This window comes from Apium graveolens, chromosome 3, assembly GCF_009905375.1.
Source record: "Apium graveolens cultivar Ventura chromosome 3, ASM990537v1, whole genome shotgun sequence".
Lineage (NCBI taxonomy): Eukaryota > Viridiplantae > Streptophyta > Magnoliopsida > Apiales > Apiaceae > Apium > Apium graveolens.
In genome coordinates this window covers 13,582,598-13,610,489 of record NC_133649.1, presented here as the reverse complement: position 1 = coordinate 13,610,489, position 27,892 = coordinate 13,582,598, and the positions used below count along the sequence as shown (strand labels likewise).

General features: G+C 34.9%; 1 protein-coding gene across 3 annotated transcripts; it reads left to right on the top strand.

The window, feature by feature from the left end:
• The first annotated feature begins 440 nt into the window (after nucleotides 1-440).
• On the top strand, nucleotides 441-23,960 carry LOC141711743 (putative serine/threonine-protein kinase SIS8). Of its 3 annotated transcripts, XM_074514414.1 has the most exons (18): nucleotides 442-852; nucleotides 4,906-5,013; nucleotides 5,956-6,342; nucleotides 7,380-7,583; nucleotides 8,877-9,053; nucleotides 9,362-9,621; nucleotides 9,733-9,849; nucleotides 10,027-10,113; nucleotides 10,446-10,541; nucleotides 11,782-11,874; nucleotides 17,927-18,047; nucleotides 19,645-19,930; nucleotides 20,961-21,084; nucleotides 21,220-21,239; nucleotides 21,987-22,143; nucleotides 23,118-23,406; nucleotides 23,510-23,582; nucleotides 23,667-23,960. In XM_074514414.1, exons 3-18 carry the CDS (start codon nucleotides 6,088-6,090, stop codon nucleotides 23,753-23,755), a joined length of 2,448 nt encoding a protein of 815 aa, XP_074370515.1. In that variant the 5' UTR covers nucleotides 442-852; nucleotides 4,906-5,013; nucleotides 5,956-6,087; the 3' UTR covers nucleotides 23,756-23,960. The 3 variants fall into 3 exon arrangements, with proteins under 3 accessions (XP_074370516.1, XP_074370515.1, XP_074370514.1); XM_074514415.1 differs by lacking the exon at nucleotides 4,906-5,013 and having other exon boundaries at nucleotides 441-852; nucleotides 11,788-11,874; XM_074514413.1 differs by lacking the exon at nucleotides 4,906-5,013 and having other exon boundaries at nucleotides 443-852.
• The last annotated feature ends 3,932 nt before the right edge of the window (nucleotides 23,961-27,892 follow it).

The window sequence follows — 27,892 nt, the reverse complement described above, 5'->3', positions numbered from 1 at the left end:
TTTGTCCTAAATTTAAAATTTTAAATTACTCGTTGAAGATGCAAATTTGTTCAACTTTGCTTAAAATAATCTGATAGAGTTGAAAAAAAATTTATTCCCTCCGTTTTTTTGATTTGTTATCAAAAGGACTGAAGAAATATGTATAAAATAGTGAAAAAAAGAAAGAAAAATGAGTGAAGAGAGATAGTGAGGTAAAAATAGTGTGAAAAGGAAGGAAAAGTGGAGGAATGAGAGATTCATTAACTATTTTTGGTAAGTTTTAAAATGTAAAAAAATGAATAACATATTTCAAAAAGGAAATTTTAAAAGCATAACTTATCATAAAATTGGGCGGACTTGTTCGAATTTAAGTGTTATTGCAAGTCCCTGCCAAAAAAATGTATCGAAGAGAGTCGGGAAAGTCTAAACATGACGCGTAGAGCAGTGAAATAATAATAGGCAGGCCGCCCCCTCTGATAAGCCAGCTGGGGTGTCGGACGCAAAGTAAAGCCCTCCTTTCCCTCCTCAACCACGTGACTCACCCCAGCCATTTTTACACTATCCCCTCCAATTTCAATACACGTACTACCCCCTACCCTCTGTGTATAGTTTATTTTTGTATTACTTAAACCCACAAATATTGAATCCAACGCCCGCCCAGTCTCTCTCTCTCTCTCTCTCTCTCTCTCTCTCTCTCTCCCTCCATATTAACATTACTTTTATTCTACTACTACTACTCTACTAGTTTGCATCAATCTCATTGTCTCTCTCTCTCCCTACCTCCCTCTCTAATATTCAATCTTCTCCTTACTTCTCGGACTAGTATCCGCACCTGATTCACCTCAATATTCAACTCTCTTGGATCTACTCCTGGTAACTTATCTCTTATTTTTTTTATCTCTATGTATATGCATACGCATGTTTTGATCAGTTTGTGCTGCTGTGAGTGATTTTTTATACTTTACATAGTACATGCTAGTTTTGTGCTGGTTGCCTAATATTTGAATTCTGATAAATCTGTATGGTTTCAAATATAAAATCCAATTTAGTGATCAACTTTTGTTTCGAGACCTTAGTATGAATTCAGTAAGACTGGACTATGTTCATTTTGGATTATTCATTTTGTTCGCAGTGTTGCCTTAGTTATAATTGGAGAAAAGGTGTAGGTTATTACGTAATTAGGATCTAGGTTGGGGCTTCAGGAATTTGGATGTTCCGGAAGCAGGGATGAATTTTGAAAACTGAATGCTTCCTCTATGCCGAAACTAGTTGATTGTGGATGTGACACCGGAACTGATGTAGATGTATTTATGTGGATGCCGGTCTTGGCATAATGCTGTAATATACTTGATCATGATTGAGAATTTAGTGATTCAGAGCAGAGAGCCAGATCAGTCCTGTTACGTGTTACCAATTTACCTGTTGTCCACATTTGTTGCTTTTAGACAAGTTGTTTTTTTAAATGAAGAGATTCGCTACTGCCCGCACTTAACAACATATTTAACTTGCAATTTTTACATAGATTTAACTTGTTAAATGATATTATTGGGAAATTCTGAAGTCTGATCTAAGTTCCTAAGTGGTCAAGTATATGGGTTAAGAATTTATGTCATAAAAAATAAGTATCAACTTTATAATTCTGTTGACATTAGGACTTGATATGATAGTCAAGTGTCTTCTTGCTGTCATCTACTAGGACACATTAGTACTGTTCATCCGGTACCATTCACAGTATTGTTAATGAGGTACCGTTCTCCAAAACAAATCCAGGGCATTGAAGAGACTTATCATAATATGATGGTCACTACCACCGGTTTTGCTGAATCCTGAATGTAAGAATATTCTTGTTATGGGTGATGACGTGGTGGTGAGATGAGGTGGAAAAAAGTGTTAAAAAACATATTAGATAAAAGTATTTCAGATGGTGAGCATGTTCCAAGTTTTGTAGAAAAATGATTGTGAAAGTATATGATGGTTGAACCTCCTAAACTTATGTGTACCAACACTACAAAAGTAGAGGCAGATTAGGCATTTAAAACTTAAGTTCTAAATAAGGAGACATACATCATCATGTTATATTCATTTTGAAGGACCTGACACAATAAAATATCTTATAATTCAGAGGCTGTTTTCGAAAGTATTGCTCATAGAGTTAAAATTTGATGTCTTTACACTCTATGGTGAATCATCTCTTTGTCTGTTAATTCATATATATTATAAAACTCATGGACGAGTTTTTATAGAGGCGAATGATGCTGATAAAAGAAATTAAAATGTTAATTTGTATTTGTTTTATGTATTAGGATTAGATTTAGTCACGATTCATTATAAAAGTTAAATATATTATATGATTAGGTAATCAGGAATATTTAAGATTACGGTAGAGGTTAAGAAAAAAATTTGTTACATTTTATTAGGATTTTACTCATTGGTCAAGTATCATGGTTTGCTCCTCTCTATATGGAGATTTAATATTGTATTACGGGAAGGCTTTGATTGATTCTTCTCCTGGTAGGCCTGTTAAAAACATTCGAAAAATTTGAAAAATCTGATATTCGTCCGAAATATCTGCATTCGTATCCGAGAAAAAGCGGATAATAATATCTGTATTCGAAATAAAACGGATCTTATCCGTATCTGAAACCGGAATATTCGAACCCGAAATTAAATATATGTTATATTTAAATTATATATTTATATATGTAATTATATAAAATTTAAAATTTATTCAATTAGCTTATAGTGTTTGTATGTGTATAGTCATTATATTTTATATAATTGTAAAAATATTATCTACATATATTAAAATTTCGTTTGAGTTCAATATTTTAAAGATAACAAATTAGATTGAAAGATGTATAAAATTAGTTGATGTTCGCAATTTTATTGTTTCGAAATAATCGTTAATGTCGTACAGTTGTAAAAAAATCCAATACCATTATGAAATATATGCATCCGTATCCGAGATAAAGTGGATATTATCTGTATCTTTAATAAAGCAAATATTATTTGTATCTGAATCCGACAATTTCAGAGAGAATATAGACAGATCCATATCCAAATTATTCGTTTGACAGCACCATCTCTCCGGAGGTAATGGTTTCTCTTTTGTTGGATCATCATAGGGCTTGTGGTTATCACAATTAATCAACTAACATATATCTTTGTTATTATATAGTTCCATAAACCTCTGTCTATCTTCTTTTTTGTCCTGCAAGATAATGGTGGGGAAAGATGTAATAACCCATCTCCATAGATAATCGGCAAGAAACACTATAAATAAGCAGATTCAATTCATGTAATTCAACTCTATTCAATAATGAGAATTAAAATTGTTTATATAATACATTCTACAACTTAACTATCAAGTAATTATCTTGTTATCAAAGGAAGCAAATCATTTTTTTATTCTCTACGATATATAGAATATATCTACTAAAATATATTATTTAAGTGTAAAATATATTAAATTAAATCTATTTTTAACTAATAAATTTTAAAAAAATGAACTAAAATTCTAATTCTTTTTTTGGCATCATTCTCCATTCCTTTGGAAAAAACTCTTCAACAAGTTTTATAAAGTTTAAGAATCAACAAAGAAATGACTTGTCATGAGTCATGACACTTGAAAACATCAAGAATTTTGGAAACAACATATGCATAATAAGATTTTTTGACGTGGTAGACGTTCCCGATATGTAAATGCCTAAAAGAATCACGATATTTCTCCTTGACGATGTTGTTCTCGGGGTTTACAACTTTTTCACTTTTAACAACCAACCTCCTCTGCCTCATCCTTTCCAATGTTAAAACGCTGAATAGACGTCTTCTCATCCTCTTGTGTTTCAATGTTAATTTACTGAACTTTGAGGGATACTTGAAAATCTTTTATTCGTAAACTTAAATCTTCAAACTTATTCTCCAAATTTCGTTATCTCGTGATGTTTTTCTCGATATATGTAACAAAACTGCTTTTACTTCATCGGCATTAATCATTGTGTAAAATAAACGCCTGATGCAAGTTCTGTAAAATTTAGGGGCTGTTTTGCAAGTTCTAGGGTGGTTTTTGATAGCTGGCGGCTGCTGGGCCGGTTTATAATGGCTGTCGTCAAGTGTTTGATGAAATTTTCGAGAGACAAGAATGGACGGGCAGTGATTTTGCATGTGTTTGTAGGTTAATTTTGGTTATAGAATGGTTGGAAATGGTGTTTTGGTGAAGGAACGGTGGGTTCTGAAACCACTTGATGTAGGACAAGGGTGGTGGAAGGGTTAAAAGAAGGGGTAAATATCTATCTTGGCAGAGAATCGGCAAGAAACACTAGAAATCCGCAGATTCAATTCATATAATTGAACTCTATTTAATAATGAAGATTACAATTGTTTATAAAATAAATCTTAAAACTTAACTATCAAGTGGTCTGTTGTTAATAAAGGAAACAAATCCTTTTCTTATTCTCTACCATGTCTTGAAGATATCTACTAATATATATGATTTAACTTCGAAATATATTAAAATTAAATCTATTTCTAACTAGTAATATAAAATATATACAAACTAATATTCTAATTTTTTCGTTTGACTTCAATGACCACCTCTTATTATCAAGAGGAGAGGGGGTATTCTTAAAGCTAAGAGCCTAAGACTTGCAAATAATTGAGAATCTTTGTGAATACAAGTTTTATGTGATGCATATAGCACTTCTGTGGTAATTCTTGCGTGATGCATATGGCACTTATGTGGTAGTTTTCAATTATGGAGGCTGGAGGTTTAGCATAGTCCTAAAGACAACCATTTTTGAAAAAGGTTATGGGTTCAATTCCTCACTCCCTTTTCCCTTTTATGTAACTGTAAAGACAAACTTATTTTTGAAACTTTGGTGTGGGTTGTCAATGAGGAAACCTGAGCTTTAAATGCTGCACTTGCAGAGCTATACCTGAGCGGCTAGCCATAAAAGCTGCACTTGCGGAGCTATACCACTAGGCTTTCTTGGGTCTAGTTGGACTGTTGGTGTGAACACAATTGATGGTAGCCTTGTAGGTCATCAGGATTCTGAAACTGTTTGCCCTACCATTCCTTTTAGTACTCTAATCTTTTTTGTTGAAGCTTCTAGCACCCATTGGATAATTTTTAGTAAAATTATGTTATCACAATGTTCTTGACTGAGTGAGCAGGACCCTCATTACGAAAATTTTCTGTAGTGCACATCAGCCTCCGTGGCTGATCAAAATACTGTACCTCCTCAATACTAAAGTATTAACCAGTTAGATTCCTGTTTAACTGGCATTTTTTCCCTCGAAGCAATTATAGTGGGTCATTGTGCTGAAGAGCTGCTTAATTCATTTTGTAAAGGATATTATTACATCAAATCCGATGCAGGACTCTGATAAACTCTGGAGATTAGAACTAAAACTGGAACTAATGAATGCAGTCTACTTCCGACTAGTTCTTGAATTGCATAAGTGAGACAATAATTTATATGATAGTGTATATCTGTATTAAGATCTGGTTCTAAATTACTAAAGGACTTAATAATGGTCAGCCTTCCGATCTTAATTTAAATTGTTTATGCGGACACTAAGCCAAGTCTGCGGGCTGTGTAGTCTACACTAGCTTTAGCACTTCATATTTGTAGGTTGGAAATGCTTTTCTTTTTTTACACACCCATCTTGTCTTTGACAATGTTCGAACCTTTTGACATCCCGTGAAGGGAGAGGGAGACCAAAAGGGGTTGGGTGGAAATGCCTCTTTTTGAGTATTTTAATGTTGACCATTTATCTTTTTAACTTTTTTACATTTCACCAGCTTAAACTTTTACATTTTGTTTTACATCCTTTTATCATCACATCACATCACACTGTTAGTCATTGTTTTCATTTTTAAATCATCCTTTCATCAATTACTACTTGTCCTATGTCGCCTGCAGAGGCCTGTGCTGCTTAAATTTGAATTTGAATATTTTTATTTAATTTTTCCAGGTGATGTGCCTCCAGCCCTAGGGAATTAAGGAATGTAGTCAATTGATACACTGTTGTTGGTTAATTCCTCTACTGGAAATGGATTTTATGTGTAATAGGTAGGAGGAAGAAGATGTTAACATTGAAAAGCACATGGAAATGGAAGACTCAAGGGATGAAGCAGGGCCCTCAGAGCAGAAGCCTTTTAGTACTAATTGCTGGCCTGCAGATTTCATTGAAAAATTTGGATCAGCTTCTTTGAACTCTGAAATTGATAATTTGAGCGGAAACCAACTAATAAGTGACATTGCATACGATGATTATTCATCTCCCACAGCATCACAGATTCTCTGGAGTACTGAAATGCTTTCAGAACCTATTCCAGATGGTTTTTACTCTGTCATTCATGTGAGAACTGAGAGAAAATTTCTCTTATATGTAGATTTGTTTAAATATATGATTGTTGTCATTATAATGTTTTAACATGAAAAATGTCCCAAAGCATGTAAAATTGAATTTTTCGGCCTTGAGATTATTCTTGAAGGTCTCTGCCAGTTTTCAGTCCTTGGAGTTGACACTTAATATTAGGAATTGCCTTTTTGTGTCTATGTCATGATCTCCTTCCGTTTGGGACCTATAGATTCTTGGCCTATGTGCTTTTGGTGAAATTGGAATTGCGTTTCTCCAGGAATCATTTTGTCAGAATGACTGCATTGACTATAGTCCCAACTGTATAATTCCTACAGCAACACGGGGACATTTACCAAGTAATTTGCCCGTTTTGCTTATATATATGTATATGTATATGTAAATATTTCACAATGAAATGATAAACATGGTAGTTTTTAAGACATATAAGATGAATGGTGTGGCAGGTGGAACATGCACATAGCAAAATTGATTGGGTTGTTGATCACTTGTTCTAGGTCACAATGTATCTTTAGTAATCTGATTCAAGTTGATTATTTGGAAGCAGATAGAAAGTTGGGCGTGATTTGAAATTTGAAAAGCTGGTTTCAAATTCTAAATAACTTTGTTTCATGTAGCATATAGAGCTTAGAGTGTTCTTTTTTTAAAAAAAAATAAAAAAATAACATTATGCACATCCTTGCAGTCTCAGTTGGTCCTAACTTGTACACCTATATTGTATCTTAGTTTCACTTGTTCTCTTTTTAATAGCTTTTAAGTGTTTAACCGAAGCTGTGAATTTTTCTCTTTGTAAATCAGTGTAATCGGTTTTGACTTGCAGAACGGGTTCCAATAGTTGTTACCAAATATTTTGTCTGTCAACCAGAATCTACGCCTTCATTGTACTACTTATTACTTCTGTAGGAGAAACATGTTTCATTGTTGGTCTTTTGGTATTCTCAGCATGTATAGCAAATTCAGTTGTTTAATAATTGGTGTATTTCTTAATAATTGATTTAGCATATTCTTTTGTCCAGGAAAAAAAACTCAAAGATCTTTTTCATTACGTTCCTACTTTGGATGAGCTCTCTGCTTTAGAGCATGAGGGCTTATGGGGTGATATTATTCTTGTAGATTCAGAGAAGGATAAGAAGCTGTCTAAGCTAAAGCAATTGATTGTGACTTTGGTTAAAGGTTTAAGCTCAAACCCTGCGGCGATGATAAAAAAGATTGCAGTATTGGTGAGTTTTCTTTTACATTTCAAAAATCCCCCCCCTGCAGATTCCTGTTTATGTATAAAAATTGTTGTAGTCTTGTAGGTACTTTTTCCTGATCATGCAGTGTCAAAATTCCATCAATTGGTACCCCAAGTTGCAGCTTAAGAACTATATGAAATATAAAAAATATATTAATTTGTTTATTTTGTGTACTTCAATGTTGTGTCGTGTACCTGAATTGAAAACCCAAACAAAAAATTAAATCTTGCTTGTGCTTTCGGTACCAAAATCTAAACCCAAACTGTAGAAAATTCTCTGGTCTACTTAAGATATCAGTGTTTGAAGTCGGGTTACCATGTATCTCCCATGATTGATTGTGGTCACTGGATGGTATCTCCCATGATTGATTGTGGTCACTGGTCAGTGTGCAAAAATGGCGCTCTCCTTTATTTAATATATTAAAGGGTCATTTGGCAAATCTGAATCATTTATATCTGATTTATTTATATTTCTGAATGATCCAAACGAATCAAAATTCTGAATGTTGAACGAATAAGATTGTTTGGTATATAATATTTTTTATGATTTCTGAATGAAGAATTTGCTAATAATTTTTTGAAAAATAAGTTTAGAAAATTACGAAGCTTAAGAATCTAGATAGTATTAAAATACTAGATGCAGAGAAAATATGTATTATTAATATTAATAATATATATCAAGATGTTAGATGATACATTAAATTTTGATAAATGACGCCGTTTAAAATCTAAGATTTTATTTATTTATCAAATTTATTTATTTATATATTATATTAGGATTGGAAAAAGATTTATTCTACAAAAATAAAGCATAAAAATTGAAATAAGAGGAAGGGGTAAAATGGAAGTTAACAGGCTAGCAGGCAGCAGCACTACACATGAACCATTAGGCCACATTATTTTACATGAATGATTAAGTAATATATAAATCGTTCATAGCCAAAAAACTTTCAAACAAATGAACTAAATATAGGATTCGGTCAGGTAAGACTTCATTCAGAAGCGTTATGGGCAAACAAATGGGGCCTAAGTTTTAGGATGGCGTACTTGAAGATTGAAAACTATAATTGGTTTGTGACCTTTGGATAACCTTGTGTTCTTGAATGATCGAAAGGAAGATGTGCTAAACTATAGAGTATAGATCACCTTTAATCTGTTGACTGTAAAATTGCTAGCTATCTTGCCTCTGAAATAAGATCTACGCTGCCATGCCTGTTAGTTGTGCGATTCTTTGTGTAGGTATCATTTTTTTATACACAACATGCTATTTCTTCTGTAGGTGTCTGATGTACATAAACGACCAACAGCAAAAGCTCGATGCGAGGAAACCTCTCATGTCTGTCCTAATCGAGGGGTTCAGATGCTGGGACAAATAAAGAATGGTTCATGCCGTCCTCGAGCCATCTTATTCAAAGTTCTTGCAGATGCTGTCGGTCTTAAAAGTAGGTTAATGGTGGTAAGGGTTCTCTTTTCTGCATATTCTGTATTTGGTTAGGAACTGATATTACCCTCAACCTCAAGGTAAATATATATTGTTCAACACGACCCTTTTCCAAAAAAATGTGAGAAACAATTACCATTTCATGTGCGGACCTTATGGAATATATATTTTCCTTCAGATTTTTCCTATATCATATGATAATTAAAATTTATATCCTACAACTAAGTTTGTCAATATTTTGCACCAGATTTGCAATTGATGAATTGATAAGTATTGGCAGTGAATTCTAAACATATATTCTTTCTTTTTAAATTCATATACAGGGCTTTCCTGACCAAGGAACATCTGATTGCGTGGACTCATATAAACACATGTCTGTAATAGTTGTCCTGAATTCCGTCGAACTACTTGTAGATCTTATGCGTTTCCCTGGCCAATTGATACCTCAATCTACCAAAGCAATTTTTATGACTCATGTATCTGCAGCTGGGGAAAGTGATTCTGCTGAAAATGATTCCTGTGATTCACCACTTGAACCAAATAGTCCTCTATATGGAGTTTCAGATAGACATGATCCAGACAGGTGAGTAGCAGCTTATAGGTTGTATGTGGGAGTTCATACTCATATAAGATGTGGAATATACATTGTGGGCGTAACCTGATTACTTCATGATATGTTTCATTTATTCTGCAGTGCTGATAAAGATGACAGCCAACACTTCCAGCGCAGATTAGAAGCATCCTTAAATGCTACGGGGCCTTCTTTAAGGAGTATGATGTTGCGGTCCACCTCTATTGACAGAAACTTGAGGTGATGTAGTACTCTTGTTTTTGCAATCCCTACTTTTGACCTGAAAATCGAGTCAAGATTTCTATAATACAATCTACTATTCTTGCTTTGCATATTCTGTTAACAGAAGATTTCAAACTTATTAGATCATTTATCACCATGGCATGATCCTTACAAGATCTTATGAATCTTTTTCAGTTTATCACAAAGTGAACCTAATATTGCAACCACTTTTTGGCGAAGAAGCCGTAAAACGGTCGCTGAAACGAGGACTGCAAGTTCAAGGTTTTTTTTAGTACTTAAGCAGCATTAGTTACCATTCTAATCACCTTAAGAGAATGATATTGTAGCACAAAACTTGGGCAAAGATTCATGACTTTGTATTAAATCTATTGGGAATATAATAATATATATATTATGTTACTCCTTTCATTGCTTATAAAGTCTTGGTTGACTTTGTTCATTGAAAGACTGTTTCGTGGGTATATCAAAATCATGATAATACTTTTGACTACTAGATATAATTATATTGATACGAGGCTGAATATTTACTATCTTTACTGTAACGTTTCAGTCATTTATACCTTTTCTTTTGTTTTCTGATTGGGTTTTTTTAGTCCGGAGCATCCGTCATTTCGAGCACGTGGCCGCTCCATGCTTAGTGGTGACCGGAAATCATTGAGAGACTATTCTGGCGATATTGCTGCAACTAGGTGCTTCTTGCAAAAAATTTCCGGTCGTTTCCTCCATTTGCTTAAGTGTTAGTTTAAAGTTTTTAACTGCACGTAGATTGATGTCTAATAATTGCTTTTACACTACTGGTATGTTTAGAAAATTGGATGATAGTTCTGATGTTATAATATTATGGGTGCTTCCATCTCTGATTAACTACCATCAGTATTGTATATATTGTGATTTTATAACTCTACCTACGTAACCAATGAAGCAAATATATGGATGCAAACTGATTATATAATCGGACACATTAGACTTTTATATACTAACGTAGCATTGGCACCAAACTAGACAATATTTAACAAAATTAGGCTTTTTGTAGAGTATGATCTATAAAATATTAATGTTGAAAAACGAAACAAATTCTGTGTGATATGATTGAGACTGAAATATATAATTTAATAGTTTATACTACTTGAATATATGTAATAATGAATTATTATCATCTTTATTCCATAATCTAAGTTGTTTTCTTTCGGTCATATGACAAATCTGACCACCTCAACATGCTAAACATACTATGCAAAAATTCTATACTCTCTAAGAGACATATAAACTTGAAAATCATACTTTATATATATATATGTTTCAATAATAGTAGTTCTTTTAAGAGTACAAAAAAGTAGATATAAATGAATTTAAAATTCAATTATAGAATTTTACTTGTAGAAGTAGATATATAAATTTGCAATTCTAGTTGAATTCAAGAAATTGATGTAGATCTAAATAAATTTAAGATTCTGATACAATCATAGAATTTATATATATATATATATGTTTCAATAATAGTAGTTCTTTTAAGAGTACAAAAAAGTAGATATAAATGAATTTAAAATTCAATTATAGAATTTTACTTGTAGAAGTAGATATATAAATTTGCAATTCTAGTTGAATCCAAGGAATTGATGTAGATCTAAATAAATTTAAGATTCTAATACAATTATAGAATTTTAATAGTAAAAATAAATAATAATAATAATAATAATTTTTATTATAATTAAAATAATAATAACTATTATTATTTTTATTAAAAATTTTGGGAAAACCAGCATCCTCGTACTATTCGTACTAATATTAAATACCATTAGAACTTAATCTGAACTTTTAGTAAAAAGGTTATAGAGTTTTTTTTCAATATGTGCACCGGGGTTAAACTCTATAAGAAGTACTTTCTTAAGCTGTAAAATTTAAGGTGCTGACTACCTAGTTGTAATGTAGCTGTAGGTCAGAAGGAGCTTCAACATCAGAATTTCGTAAACTAAGAAGAAGAAGCGTGAGTATTACTCCTGAAATTGGTGATGACATTGTAAGGTTAGTATTCGCTATATATTGAGTTACTTTTTTTTCCCATTTTTATGCAAATATTTTGAAATTGTCAATGGTTGATGATTAGTTAAGTTTGAGTTTCTCTTTACCTTTATAAAATTTGATTTTTTTGTAAGGAGATATTGCTATAACATGTTATAGAGATCTAGATTCTCACTTCAAGGTTATTCCAGCCCACAACCCCCAACTCTTTAATCCCAAAAGAATCAACTATTGTAATAAGTCGTCTTTTGAAACTCCTCCTTGAGTTCCTATACTAGCATACTAAAAGTATAATATGGTCATACCCACAAGGAGTCTTGGCTGCCCATTCCATGTCTTTCGTGACTTCCTGTCATCATTGGTCTTGATCAAAACAATCTTTATCCTTCTAACAGTGATCACAGTGGCCGTCCTTAGTCTCTGAGTGTAGCCAAACAACTTTAGTTTTTCTTCTTTTCATCAATAAAAGGTACAACTCTTAAAATTTGTCTGAAATACTTCATTTAGTATTCTATACAACACTAGGCAACTAAATAGTAACCTTCATGCCCTTAATTTCTCAACTTCTATATTCCGCTCCAACGCCTTCTTCATCACTCAATGCTTTTAATTTCCACTCTTCGGTTTTAACAAGGATTTTTGTCACACAACACTTATGCAGGAAAGGGAAATCTAGGCTAAGCAGTAGTATTAGTAGTATTGTTCAATTGTAATAACCAAGGGTACTTTAGTCTTTTACTTAATAGTTGGGATGTTAAGTAATACAAATACTATTATGAACTTTGTATTTCAGTTATGAGAGATCTCCTCCAAATCACTGGTATGCACATTTATAAAAAAGAATTCATTCCACCAATTCAGTTTCTCTCTCTAAATTCTTTGCTCTCTCTAATAAACTTTGTAAAATCATGTATTCTTCAAGAAGATATAATGGGCTCTCTCTCTCTATAATTTTTTGAATAACTGATTAGAAATGCATCATGTTATAATGGACTCGTTTGGGGTTTCTTAGAAAATATAAAGTGAGATGTGAATTTTTGCAAATAAGTGATTTAGGCGTTTGGATAATTTAATTATAAATTATTGATGTATTTGGTAAATAATAGTTTATAAGTTATTTTTTTTTAAAAAGGATTAAAACTTAAATATAACAATTTTAATACTTAAATATAAAATTAAGAAAACTAAATTTTAAAATAGGAAAATAGAAATACAATTTTTATTTGTTCTCTAAAAAAGTAACTAAAATTCTTTTTGATTGCATTCGAGATTACTTTTTGTCGTATTTGAGAATGCATTTAGTTACAATGAGGTGCAAAATTGTTTTTTAATAAAAAAATCTTATTTTTAAATAAATATTATAAAGAACATATTCTTGTAAAAATATTTAAAAAGTTGCATTTAAAAAAATCTCTTTTAATTATTCCTTCCGTCCCACTCATTTTTTTTATAGTTTTTCCGTGTCTGGGCGCGTAGTCTAAGGCTACTATATAGTAGTTTCATAATTTATTTTTAAAAATTTTCTTTTATAAAAATTTGAACATTATATTTTTATTTAGAGGAATTTTTTTAAAAAAAAATAATTTAGTCAACTACATCATATAAGAGATTTAAAGTGTGTGATGAGATGCCTGTCCTCAGTATAAAAAATCGGGTGAGACGGAGAGAATAATATTGCAGTGTGAACTAATATAATTTGTAATTAAATATATTTTAGATAACTCTAAAAAATTAGTCATCATCGAATACAATTCAAATGATATTAAAATAAAGGAATTGCAAGAGCACGAATGAATGATGAACAAAATGAAGCAAGAAAGTACAGGCTCCCTAGCTTTCTCATTTTCCAAATTTAAGTTGTTATCGGCTTCATTAAGCAAATCACCCAAACACTACTTGAAAAGCACTGGCGTTATCATCCTAGAGAGTTACTTAAATGATGCACCAAATAGGCACGATAATGGATTATTATAGTTTTGCCTTATTCCTTATTTTTCAATTTAAGTTGATTTTTAGCTTTAAAAAATAGTTCTCGAATATTATGTTTTTAATTAAATGAGTGACTCAAATATGTTTAAATATTAGTATATTTTGGATAGAATTTTTATCTTAAATTTAAAAATTACACCTATATAAATATATATGTTACTGGAAAATTTTGGTGCCCCTACCCGAGGTAATGCCCTAGGCGGTCGCCTTACCCAAGGATCGGCCCTGTTCATGTAAACTAATCGGTAAATCTCTACTTATCTAATGACTAGACCTTTATAACCGCATGACATTTTAAAGATCTCATATATTTAAAACTATCTTTAAGATCTTTGACCTTCATTCCCCCCTACCGAGAAGCCTACTTTTACCTTTTTTGTGCACCTCATGTAAGTTGTGATGAAATGTGTTGTCTTAAAGCAACTAGCGCACACATCTTGTTTCTCAAGTGTAATACTAAAGCTACCCATGGGTATTGTTACCCACTAGGCACCACAGGTGTTTATAGACATATCTTGTATTTCTCTAACATGCATCTATAACACTTCTTCAATTATTTAACTCTTTTGAATATGTTCACATGGTGCATTATCATAGACCTTTTCAGGATTTCATTTGCAGATCCATACCACACTGTTTATATTATACCATTCTTCATGTGATACACCATCTCTCCTGAATACATTGTGTTTCCTTTATTAAAGAAAGTTAACTTGGACAAAAGATTTTTTTTTGATAATTTCTAGATTTTGGACATGGTCTAAATGAAGATTTTATTTTCTCAAAGTTGATTCATTATTAAAGAAAATAATTTGTTTTAGCTCAATGATCATCATATTCGGTAAAAGTTGTTTTTTGTCACCCTCTTTTAACAATATTTTTAGACAAATAACATATACCTCAATAAACAACCTTTTGACATCTTCTCTTTTTGAATTTTATGTTACCCGTCATGTATAAATCGAAGAGGCTGAACAAGGAGATGAATGTTTCACTTGGAGCAATATATGGATCAAATAAAATCATGTTCAACGTGGTGTGCAAAAAATGATTTTGTGGTTACATGACTTAGGTTTAATTCATACTCATAGCCTATTAAAATATTAGGCTTTAACCTTCCCTCAACCACAGGTGCACAGGTGCTTATAGACATATCTTGTATTTCTCTAACATGCATCTATGACGCTTCTTCAATTATTTAACTTTTCGAATATGTTCACATGGTACATTATCATAGACCTTTCCAGGATTCTATTTGCAGCTCCATACCACACCGTCTATATTTTACCATTCTCCATGTGATCTCGGATAAGGATACACCATCTCTCCTGAATACATTGTGTTTCATTTATGAAAGAAAGTTAAATTTGGACAAAAATTTTTTTTTGATGATTTCTAGATTTTGGACATGGTGTAATATGAAGATTCTATTTTCTCAAAATTGATTCATTATCAAGGAGAATAATTTGTTCTAGCTCAATGATCATCATATTCGGTAAAAGTTGTTCCTTGTCACCCTCTTTTAACAATATTCTTAGACAAATAACATATACTTCAATGAACAACCTTTTGACATCCTCTCTTTTAAATTTTATGTTATTCATCATGATAAATCAGAGAGTCTGAATATGGAGATGAATGTTTCACTTGGAGCAATATATGGATCAAATAAAATTATGTTCAATGTGGTGTGCAAAAAATGATTTTGTGGTTACATGTATGACTTAGGTTTAGTCATACTCATAGCTTATCTAGATATTATATAGCTGGTATCTTATGATAACCTTTTCAAAAACCTTTGTTACTCGAACTCGGCTAGAAGTTTTCAACATGGATATGTGTCCAACTGTCGGACACAACAACATTTCAAAGAAGTGTCCAAGTCCGACTGTGCATGTGCGAGTGTCGAGTGTCCGACACGGGTAGTTGAGGCAGAATGACGAGTCGGAGTAAAATAGTTAAAAACCATGTTGTTTCAGTAGTAGAATAAAGTAAATGCAATTTACTAATGATTTTGGCATATATATAAATCTCCATATCGATGTTATCTATGATGTGAAATTAAAATGCATACATTTTTTGTACACATTTTTTGTACTTCTGCGTTATACTTTGGGAAATATATAATATGTAATTTAAGATATGTTAGATGTGATGCTAGAGTACAATTGTACAAATAGAAGTTACATTTGAACAAACAACGTATTTATCTGTAAGCAGCAACCGTGATGTCAAATAATCGAGTATATGGCTAGGGGTGATGAATATGGCCAGGAACTTGGTGAATGGAGAGAGTAAAGAAAGATAGACTTAATGACTAAACTAGCCCTTCCCAAAACACACAACAAAAGGCTTTGCAACTTGGAAGTCTTGTAAATAAAATGAAATACATGGGACATAATTGTAATTTAGAAGTAATTTGGTTTTATTCGTGAACTGGAATTGGGTACACAAATAAAACCCTTAGGCAAGAATGATAAAGATGTACCATCTGTTTAGAAGCACCCTTCCAACCGCAAAGATGCTTCTTTTTTTACTATTAGAATACTAGGCTTTAACCTTCCCTCAACTTTACAGCCCTTAGGCAAGACGTGCATCTATTAAAATCCGACGAATTTATGCTGCTCTTGATTTGACAAATTTGGCTCCTCCATCTTATAAAGTAATAATCAATCCAAATTTTCATAACTTTTTTCTGGGAAAGATATACGTGAAATCGAAGAAGCCGTGCAATTAGTCACCAGTCTACAAGGTCTCTTCTATCCCAAAGCTTTTCAATTTAGCACCTATTGAAGTAGATGCCCTTTGCTCTGTTAACAAAACACACAGATCTACAATAGTATCGGTAGTTTCTAGGAATAGTCTATTGTTGAGGTTTACTTTGGTCTTTGCATTTTAACTTAGTTTCTTGCGGAGATTTCTAATTAAATCGAGTTTTGATATGCTTAAATAGGCTGATAATAAAGTTGTGTTTTATTCGGCAGTAAATATTAGTAGTTATTGCTGCATTTCCAAATCCAAACTGATGGATCTTACCATTTGTAGGCATTGTTTAAGCGGTAGGCTTGTTTTGGGGAACTGGGCCTTCTTATTTCCGTCTATATGCAGTGATATATTCAATGCTTATGTTAGTATTAGTCTCAAGAGTTAGTAATTTTTTTCATTATTTTTTCCTGGTGCGTATGAATATCAAATATTAACACCTCTTGAATGATATATAGTTCATTATTGAGTTTTAAATTAGTGAATAAACGCTCCTTATATATTATTTGCACAGTGCTTTATCGTTGCCTAGCAAGATTTAACAGGAATATGGTTGGTCCTATCAAGTACCGGCCGAGATACAAAATATGTATTTAGTGTGTGTGCATGAGCGGACAGAAAAGGAAATTATTAATTGGGTCTCTTTTCATACCATCCTATGGCTCTGAGAGATTTCAGTTCAATTAAATCAGCATTCACCTACAACTAGTATTTGTTGGACTTGCAACTGATAGCTTTTTAGGATAGAAATCTGCATATAAAAGTTAATCTTAGATCAAAATTGTGGCATCTTTTGGCGGAGTGGTTAAATAATTGTATATTTAGTTAATAGCTGAAATAGTAATAGGATTTTGACATCCTTACATGATATTGATCTGGAATTAAACTCAAAGCACCCACCTTAGCTACTGGCAGAAATGAAGATTCTCTAAAAGATTAGCCTGGTCTTATCATAGTTTCAGTTTCTAGAATGCAGCAATTTAAACATATCATTGTCTGTGCAAGAATTAGAAATCTGCTTGAACATGTTGCAAAACTTTAAATTTTTCAAGACAAATTAAAAATCTTTAAATCATGCTTTGATTTTATTTTTTATTTTGACAAAAGCTAGTTCAAGTATTTAGATTTAATTATTAATGTTCTTTCATAGTCACATACACAAGTTGGGTATAACCTATTATCTAAATAAATTTGTATATTAATGACATTGGTGGTTCCTCTCTTTATGTCAGATTGATGTGCCTAGATTCTCATATTCTTCTTTTAAAGTTTGATTTATACGTTGAATGTAATATGTTTGTAGGGCTGTAAGAGCAATGAGTGAAACGCTGAAACATGATCGCCTTTTACGTCAGCAAGGAAGTAATAGCTTGAATCCTCACTCTTCGGCTGGCAAAAATAGCGGTGAAGATCTTCAAAAAAGTGTATGTGTCTTTGCTCTTTTGGTCTATCAGTTGCTGATGATTCCAATACTTGGATGTACATTTTTGAGTTGCGCTAATTGAGACGAACTTTTGATCATGGATATGTTGCTGTTGCCGATGTGTTTTTTTTGTTGTTTTTCCCATTGCTGTTATCAGTTTCCATTTTCCAACATCTTATATGTTGAAGTGTACTTTCCCTTTGGTTTGCAATGCTGCTCAAGAGTACATCTTTCTAGAAGTTAAAACCAGTAAAGATAGTAGAAAGATATGGAGGGTGATAGATATAATCCGAAAAGTGATTTACAGTGTCAAGTTGTACACGCAGGTTACTTTTCAGTGACCTAAGCCTCACCATTAGCATGGAGCAATGATTGATATCAGTGTAAAGAAAATAAGTGGTTGACCATAGGCTAAGTTAAAGTCATAACTCATAAGAAGGTTCTTGTTTCCTTGTAGCACAGATTATACACTACATTTTTATTAATTTTCGTTAAGTTCCATCTGTAGATGGTGGTAAATTTTCTCCTGAAAACATGCACCTTTATTAGCCTACTAGGCTCAGTCTGACTTCAGCACCATATAGTGCGGCACATGTGGCTCCTCACCTCTTTGTAGTTTTCTTTTGCTTACATCAAGTAGATAGGTGATAAATCAAGATGGGGGGAGGGGTCATTGACTGGTCACAATTAATCAAGTACAAATCATGTTTAAAATTGCCGCCAGGCGCTTTTATAGTGTCTATTCTATGCTACAATGGAATATTCCAAAAGTCAAGCTGCATATTGGTAGTTTTAAAATTAAGCTCGTATACATGTGTTCATGCTGGAGTCGTTCCACATGTTTCGATATGGAAATTCTACTGTGGTGTCTAAAATGAACTAGGCTTGGAGAATGTAGAAGAAAATTAAATAACCACCCAGGCGTTGGAGCAACAGATTTGCCTTAAGAGTGAATTGCTTTATGTACTTATGTGAATCCTCATGAACCTTTTTATGTTTTAGAAGTGTGATTGCTAAATACATGACCAGCTCATTGTTTTGCTTTCATATTTGGCATTTTTATTGTTGTAGGGGATTTGAATATATGTACGCGATATTTCTGATGTATAAATCATCGTGTTACCATCTCCAGTCTGATGTATTTATCTTTTTAAGTACACTTGTTATGTTTAAGATCAAAATATATAATATTTTTATTATATATCATAAAAAGTTAAAAGAAACTTCAAATTTATTAATTTCGTAATTTCTGTGGAAATGGATTAAAATATGTTATTTTGATATTTTTTGTCGAATGCTGATATTATAAGAATAATTATAATGTCAGTGTTGAGAAATTGAAGCCTTGTTATAACCATGTGATTTTGGGTCGTGAGGATTTTTTTGTGTTTCTCAACTCCCCAGTTTGGTGGCACAATGGCTTGTAATTTACCAAGTTGTTAAGTGTCCCCTGGAATGTAGTTATTTCCTACTTTTATTAAAATAAGGAAGGCCTAACTATTTTCTCTTCTGTTGAATGTTGCACCATAGCATTTACATGTTTCTGAGAAATTTTTCCACCTTACGGTCTTTAATTTTTTTTGTATGCTTTACTTCAGGTAAGTGAGTTTCAACCTGATGGTCGAAATGAACTATCTGCCAACAATTCGTCCGTGCATGCTTTTCCCAAGAAGCATTACAGTTCGCAGAAGGCAATGTCATTACCTTCATCTCCTCATGAATATAGTAGTCGGGCTTCTGCTAGAAGTGGGGGGAATGATGAAATGGTCTCTACATGGAACAAAATTCTGGAATCACCTATGTTCCAGAATAAGCTTCTTTTACCTTTCCATGAATGGAATATTGACTTCTCAGAAATAACTGTTGGCTCACGAGTTGGGATTGGTGAGCGTTCTTTGTATTTCAGCCCTAGTGTCTAATTCCGCATATTTGCTATTTTACTTTCAGCCTTAAAAAAGTTGGCTTTCTTTTTTTTAATAGTTAATATCAACTGTAATTATGTTGCTTTATAGACATAAGACTGTGAAACAGGTATAAGAATAGATTCTGGTGCTATTTGAAATGGCTTATGTGTTCAGACACAAGCTCACTTATGATCATTTAACACTGATGACAACCTAATCTTATAGGCCTAGCACAGAAGATTAGATGATCCATATTTGATGAATATTCAAGTGTCCACTAGCTCTAGACGCTGAAGGACTGGCATATATATGCCAAAGGGCCATACAGTCTTAGATGTCCATTTTCAACACTTTTGAGACATTTTACCAACCAAATATCCATATCAGAAAATATACATGTGACGTGTCCCATAGTCTACCTATTTAAATCTACAATGTTACAAGCAGCATTGGCCAAATAAGTCCTCTCTTTTCCTCTTATGCTACTTCCTGTTTGCATTGTTCTCTTTTGAGCCAACAACTTTATGACTTCCAGTTCTCAGGTTAAAGTATACAGCCTCAACGATTTTGTAACCAAACAAACCTGCTTCGAATAAACTGTTCTAAGCAGTACCCTTCTGAGAAAATTATCAATTATGTTATATTGCAAGGTGATTAATTAGTTTAGAAGGGAATTGGTCTATTGTGAATGGTAATGCTGGTATGTGGTTTTCTGTATGTTCTGCCACTAGGAACATCACCACCGTGACGTGTGTCTCTCATTGTTTGATCCCTTTCTTGGCACCCTACTGGAAGGAAAAAGTATACACTAAAACTGTCTTGGTTGGTAGATACTGCTTTCATCTTTCAGTAAAATGTTGGGTGAGATAACAAATGTAGAGCACACAGCAGTATTTACGATTATAGGTGTACATAGACTCGTATGTGCATGTGTGTATATTTGTTTTAGCTAAATGATTAGATAATTCTTGCAGTGCTATAATTTGATTCTCAAATTGGTTAATTGATAGGTTTCTTTGGAGAGGTTTTTCGTGGCACCTGGAATGGAACTGATGTTGCAATTAAAGTGTTCCTGGAACAAGATCTTACTTCTGAAAACATGGAAGATTTTTGTAATGAAATATCCATCCTGGGGTATATTACTCTGTATATATATATGACCTTAGTTTTCTCTTCTAGTTATAATTCTCTATAATTTAACCTTTTTTTTTATGTGATGTGTTTCTAACTGCCCTGTGTTTCTTGTGAATTTTTTTCCTTCTCTTCCAGTCGACTTCGACATCCGAACGGTACTTATCTCCTTTCTTTTTCACTGAAATTCCTCTCTATGCTTTGATATAAAATTTAGAGTATTGCAAATAAATATTTTTCCATAGAGGTCTCACTCAGGGTAGCCTAAAAAGTAAAAGCCAATGCTCAGTCCTGAAGACCATCTCCAATCCATTTCACTTGAGTAGTGTAAAAGTTACACAACTTTTGTGTAAAAATTACACTATTTGGAAAACCAACTCCAACACTTTTACATTGTATCTTACACTAAAAAAAATCTTGTGTCCAATAGAAGAAATATAATTAATTGTATTGTTGTGATACAATAGGATAAAAATGGGACACACGGGGAATGAATTTGTTTTGTTAACAAACAGGAGGGAATACTTGGCAGTCTGAAAGATGCCAAATTGGTGTAAAAAATTACACCAAATGAACATTTGACACCAAATTTGATGTCACCCTATTCATTTAGTGTAAAGTTTACACCATTATAGTGTTGGGTTGGAGTCGGTTTTACACTAGTAGTGTAAGTTTTACACTATTATTGTGTGTTCATGTTGGTTTAGAGATGCTCTAACACCACCCTCCCGAACTTATGAATATAAATAGTAACAAAAAATAATCTTCTATTTAACCATTTCAATATAAATAGAACCAATATGTAGGAGGTGGGGGGAGTATATGGTGAATTTTGTATTTGACTAAAATGTGTAGAATAAGAACAATAGCTATTCATCTCTAACTATTCCACCTTTACTATATAGTTATTTTGTTTCTTGGAGCATGCATGAAGCCTCCATACTTATCTATGGTTACTGAATACATGGAGATGGGATCGCTGTATTACTTGATTCATTCAAGTGGTCAGAAGAATGTACTTAGCTGGAGAAAAAGGCTTAAAATGTTGCGTGATATCTGCAGGTTAGCATTTATGTCAGTGATGACTTCTACCATTCTCATATTTTTTCTTAGAATTATTGTTTTTCAATCTCATTCTAAAGAATATCAAGTTACCTATAGATCTACTTAATCAATGACTATATCTTATATTGTGTTTCATCACCTAGCAAGTTAGTCGTGATCATGTATAAAGCAACTTCCAATGCTTTTGTGATGCACACATAGTAAATCTAGATTAAAATCTCCATGCCCCTGTATCTGAAAACCTGAAATGAAAATATTTCAGTTTGTACTTTATATTATGTAAAAGCTCTCCAAATTGCAAATCGTGAATGGTTTTTGGTTTTGAACTTCTACGAACTGCTGGGTTCCCTTGAATGTAATACAAATTTCAAACTAAGAGACTGAGATCATTCACAAACTTTCTTTTTGCTCTAAACATAGCAGTGACTAATTTCTAATTATTGTATCTGGTTGTCATCTGTATTCTATAGCGAATTTCTACTTTGACATCAAGTGATATATCCTTTGTGGTCAGGTGTTTGATCTGCTGAAAACTAAGACAGAATCTTGTATTACGCTCTATAGACTGTCTTTTGTAATATTGTTGATATCTTTAAAATAAATTTGGTACAGCATTGTTGGTCTAATTTTAATTTATAGGCCACTACCGACTTTGTGTGGCTTATCTGCGAAAGGTGCATTGTGCAATTTTCTTTACTATTTGTGAAATATTAGCTAGCACATTATGTAACCATACCAGGCTCCAGAGGGATTGTGAGTTATTATAAGCATTTACTTTTAATATTTTAATTTTTAATTACTTGTTAACTTGTATGCTTTGACATCCTCTTTTCACATACACCGTTTTGCTTATCGTTTAAATACAAGTATCAGTAACTCAAATTTGTTAAGAAAAATATCATAGTTAAGCTAAATATCATAGTTATTGTGGTAAACATGATCTGACTATTGCTTTATCTCTTGCAATCAAGAGGGCTGATGTGTATACACCGGATGAACATAGTTCACCGTGATATAAAGAGTGCAAATTGCCTGGTGAATAAACATTGGACAGTTAAGATCTGCGATTTTGGGCTTTCAAGAATGATGGTAGATGCACCCATCACTGACTCCTCTTCAGCAGGGACTCCAGAGTGGATGGCTCCAGAACTTTTTCGAAATGAGCCCTTCAACGAGAAGTGTGATATTTTTAGCCTGGGAGTGATAATGTGGGAATTATCCACACTACGTAGGCCTTGGCACGGTACTCCACCAGAGAGGGTAATTTGTCCTACATATTTCTTATAGAGTTTAATGTTAATTTTACATCTCTGCTTCTCTTACAGAATAGAGTCAGATCTTGACTGTTGCTTTCCGTATATAGGTTGTTTATACTGTTGGACATGAGGGATCGCGATTAGAAATCCCTGAAGGTCCACTTAGCGGGCTAATTGCAGGTCTTCCACATCATATTCTTATGCCATTTTTATTTAAAATTGTAGTGCTTTTTTAGAGAAACTGACTGCATCTGGTTGATGCAGATTGTTGGGCAGAACCGCATGAAAGACCGAGTTGTGGGGATATATACACTCGTTTGCTTAATTGTGAGTGCCCCCCATCTGAACGCTAGGCAGAAGGATTTATGTTTTTTCCTTGGACTAGTTAATTTTGCTTTTTTATAAACGAGAGTTGAACGTTAGTTATCTGCAACCATGTATGTTGTTATATTGTTGTACTTTTTTTATAAAATTTCTTAAGGATACCCTGATTACTGTGGAACATATTAGTATGTAATTTGTTTTATGAAAAAACCGATTTGGTAAGAAAGTTTTGTATTGTGGTCAGTTTAGAAAGCGCGTAGTGAGTTAATATGGCAACGTAAATCTCCTTTTAATGAAGTAGCAAGATTAGCAAAATTTTGTCTTGATTAATGGGTGAATGCTCGGGAATATAATATTTTGCCATCAGGACTGAATAAGCCAGGGGTGGTCCTGAACGATGGAATAAGCTGCCGATTCAAGTTGCCAAAATTAATGGCGATGCTACGGCTTTTAGTTTTTACCCGTAACAGTTCAGCTAGTTTAATGTAAAAGTTCAGCTAGTTTATTTTTTTTCTTGCTAATTACCGTTCATGGTTTAATGGAGGGTAAAGGATGTTATAAGCGGACCCTTACTGAAAAGTTAAGCGGACCCTTACTGAAAAGTCAATATAATCCAAACAAAATACTTGAGTACAGGAAAATGTCAACTTGTATGTATAATCTTCCGTCTCAAAACGCGTCAAGATTAAAAAATCTTGTTTAATCTGCCGTTCTTGCCCATTTTTGCTATACAATCCAAACCCATTGGAGACATACTGTTGGTTGGTTATAGGCCCATTGAACGAAGGCCCAATAAGCAGTTAAGGTACTGTGCCGAAGGAACTCCAGGCCCGAGAAACGAAGACCCACGAAAGTCCAGGCCGAGACCCACTACTTGCAGACCGTTGGACAGAACAAGGGATATAACGCCCCCATTTCACTCCCTCCTTAATGATTGATAACGGCTGACATTTAAAGCAGAATTGGGTATAAAAACCCTGGTGAAGTAAGACAAAATAGACAGACATTCTCGTAAACACTCTGCTTTTCTTGTATTATTACCCTACTTTTACAGCCAGATTCTGATTCTCACACCGGAGGTGAATCGGGGGTACAAACTCTCGCATTCTCTTCACTTTCAGGTACGGCCGAAACCACCTCGAAGGCAGCCGAAACCTGTTCAAGTTACTGAAAGGATCTGGGCGTAACATTTGGCGCCGTCTGTGGGAAATACGAGAGTTACAAGTTGAGAACGAGACTATGACAGAAACAATTCATGAACATTCACCGCCGTCTGGTTTCACCGACAAAGGACAACCGTCCTCCCTAATCGACGAGGACGGGGTTATCACACTAACCCCTGAAGAAGAGGCCGTACTCCTAAAGATCCGGGCGGAGAAGGCCGCGGAGAAGGGTAAGACCAAAGTTGATCAGATTGACAAAGAAGCGGAAGCGCGAGCCAAGAAAAGAGAAGCTGATGCGCTCCGACTGAAAGCCCTGCAACTACAGAGGGAGGAAATTGAACTACAAGAACAAACCTTGAGGGAGGCGATGCGGGCCGACGAGACCGGCAGAGTACATAAAGATAGAAGGGAACGTAGGGCATATGACGAAGAAGATGAGTCTGACTCTGATTCGCGTCCCCGAAGGAAGAGGACTAAGCAACCTTACTCTTCTGATTCAGATGAGGAGCCCGATGGATCCCGCCTCAGGCTCAATCGCTTAGAGAAGGCCCTGTTCGGTGATAGGAGGCCCGACCGAGAACCTGTTGTAACACAAGAGATTGAGCTATACCGACCCCCTCCGGGCGAAGAGAGACAATTCCCCAAGATGAGCGAGTTCAACGGGAAGGGAGACCCCGAGGACCACTGTGAAAAGTATGAACTCCTGATGATTGGGATGGGCCACAATGATATCATGCTGTGCAAAATGTTCAAGACTTATCTCAAAGGGTCTGCTTCGATGTGGTACAAATCCCTGAAACCTCGGTCTATCGGGTCTTACGAGCAGTTGAAGAGGAAGTTCTTAAAGTACTACTCGCACCTATGCCGAAAGGCGAAGGATACTGAAGCCCTGGTCCACTGTCGACAGAGGGCGAATGAAGAGCTGGGGGATTATCTCGCTCAGTTCAAGGAAGAAGCGGGGATGGTCACTAACCTGGACAAAATCAAAGCAATGGGCTTCCTAACGGCGGGGCTAGACCCCTGTAAAGGTAAAAAGCTTCGCTCATCTCTTTACGATTTTCCCCCAAAATCCCTGAATGATATATATGTAAGAGGCGAGAATATTCGCCGAAAGATGGAAAATATTGGAGGATATAAAGACTCAAGAAGGGACGACCAATCAAAGCGAGCCGACAGATATGAGGGCTCAAGATCAGGATCTGACCGGAGGGATAGCAGGAAAGAAGGAAGGAAAGAAACAGACCGTGGGGCCGAACGGCGTCGAGATAGAGATTCGGCCGTGTTCACTCCTTTGAATGCGCCAATCTCCAAGATTCTCCATGAGATAAAGGGCAAGCCAGGGTTTGTTCGCCCCGCCAAGATTAAGGTCCCGAACCATAAGAAAAACCTCGTTAAGTACTGCGACTATCACAGGGACAAGGGGCATAACACCGATGAATGCTATCACCTCAAAAAGCTCATTGAGCGCATGATCAAAGACGACGAGCTTAATCAGTTCGTCCGAGATCTGAGAGATAGGTTGGGGCCGAAGGAGAACCAAGAGGAGGAAGTAGAGGCCGATAAGCCAGAGCGAAGGGACAGGATAAGGGGCGAAGTAAAAACTATATCTGGGGGAAGCATGCTGGATAAGGATAGCAAGACAGCAAAGAAGAAGTATGCCCGACAGGTGTACAATCTGTATCAATTCGGATAGGCAAAGCCCCACATGCCCATGACCTTCAGCACTGAAGATTACGAGGATGTCATTCGCCCGTACGAGGAACCTCTAATCATCAATCCCATCATCGGGCAGAACAAGATATGGAAAGTGATGGTGGATACAGGCAGCTCGGCCAATATACTGTTCCACAAAACCTACTGCAAGATGAACTTGGCGGGAGAGCAACTAGAGCCCTGTAACGAGGCTCCCCTTTATGCCATCGGAGGACATCCTATTCAGTTCGAAGGAACGATTACTCTTCCGGTCCTCCTGGGCAAGTTGCCGTATACCGTCGAAAAGCTGGTGAAGTTCTATATGGTTCGGATTGAAAGCCCGTACAATGCAATATTTGGCAGGCCCTTCTTATCAACCTTTGAAGCAGTGGAGTCTATACCCCACCTCAAACTCAAGTTCCCCACTGAAAAAGGGGTAGAAGAAATGAGGGGCGATCAGAAAACCGCCCGAATCAGAATGCTCGAAGACCTTGAGAAGGATCAGGAATATGAAGGACCAGATGGAACCGGGAAGAGGAAGCGGGCAGAATCCGAACCCAGCGGAAGCCGGGAAACATTGAACATCGAGCTGGAAAAATTTGGGGCCGATCTCTCGAGCCCAATTGCCGAACCCGCAGCAGAGACCGAAGAAGTGGAATTGTACGCGGGCCATTCGGGAAAGATGGTTCGGATTGGAAAAACATGGGGGTGGATCTGAAGGCAAAGGTAATAGCTGTCATCCGGCAATAGCAATACCATGATGTGTTCGCCTGGGGGGCGGATGATATGCCCGGATTGGATCCCAAGACGGCAACGCACTGCTTGAATGTGCAGCCCGAGGCCAAGCCGGTAAAGCAGAAGAAGAGGACATTTGCAGTCGAACGACAGAAGGTAATAGAAGCCGAAGTGGAAAAATTGTTAGAAGCCAAATTTATCGAAGAAATCGAGTATCCCGACTGGCTAGCCAATGTGGTGGTTGTGAAGAAGTCGAATGGGAAATGGAGGATGTGCGTGGATTACACGGATCTCAATAAGGCATGTCCGAAGGATCACTACCCCTTGCCTAACATCGACCAACTGATAGACGCAACGGCAGGATATGAAGTACTTAGTTTTTTGGACGCTTTTTCTGGTTATCATCAAATTGCTATAAATGATAGGGATGTGCCCAAGACAACGTTCATAACTCCGAAGGGGACTTATGCTTATATTAAAATGCCCTTCGGACTGAAGAACGCTGGAGCCACATTCCGGCGAATGGTGAACAAGGTCTTTAAAGAGCAGATCGGGAGGAACATGGAAGTATACGTG

Coding starts and splice junctions, on each gene's coding strand:
- LOC141711743 (XM_074514414.1), top strand. CDS start 6,088: ATGGAAATGGAAGACTCAAGGGATGAAGCAGGGCCCTCAGAGCAGAAG. Junction 10,542..11,781: donor GGCGATATTGCTGCAACTAG/GTGCTTCTTGCA, acceptor GTTGTAATGTAG/CTGTAGGTCAGAAGGAGCTT. Junction 21,085..21,219: donor AATGAAATATCCATCCTGGG/GTATATTACTCT, acceptor CTTCTCTTCCAG/TCGACTTCGACATCCGAACG.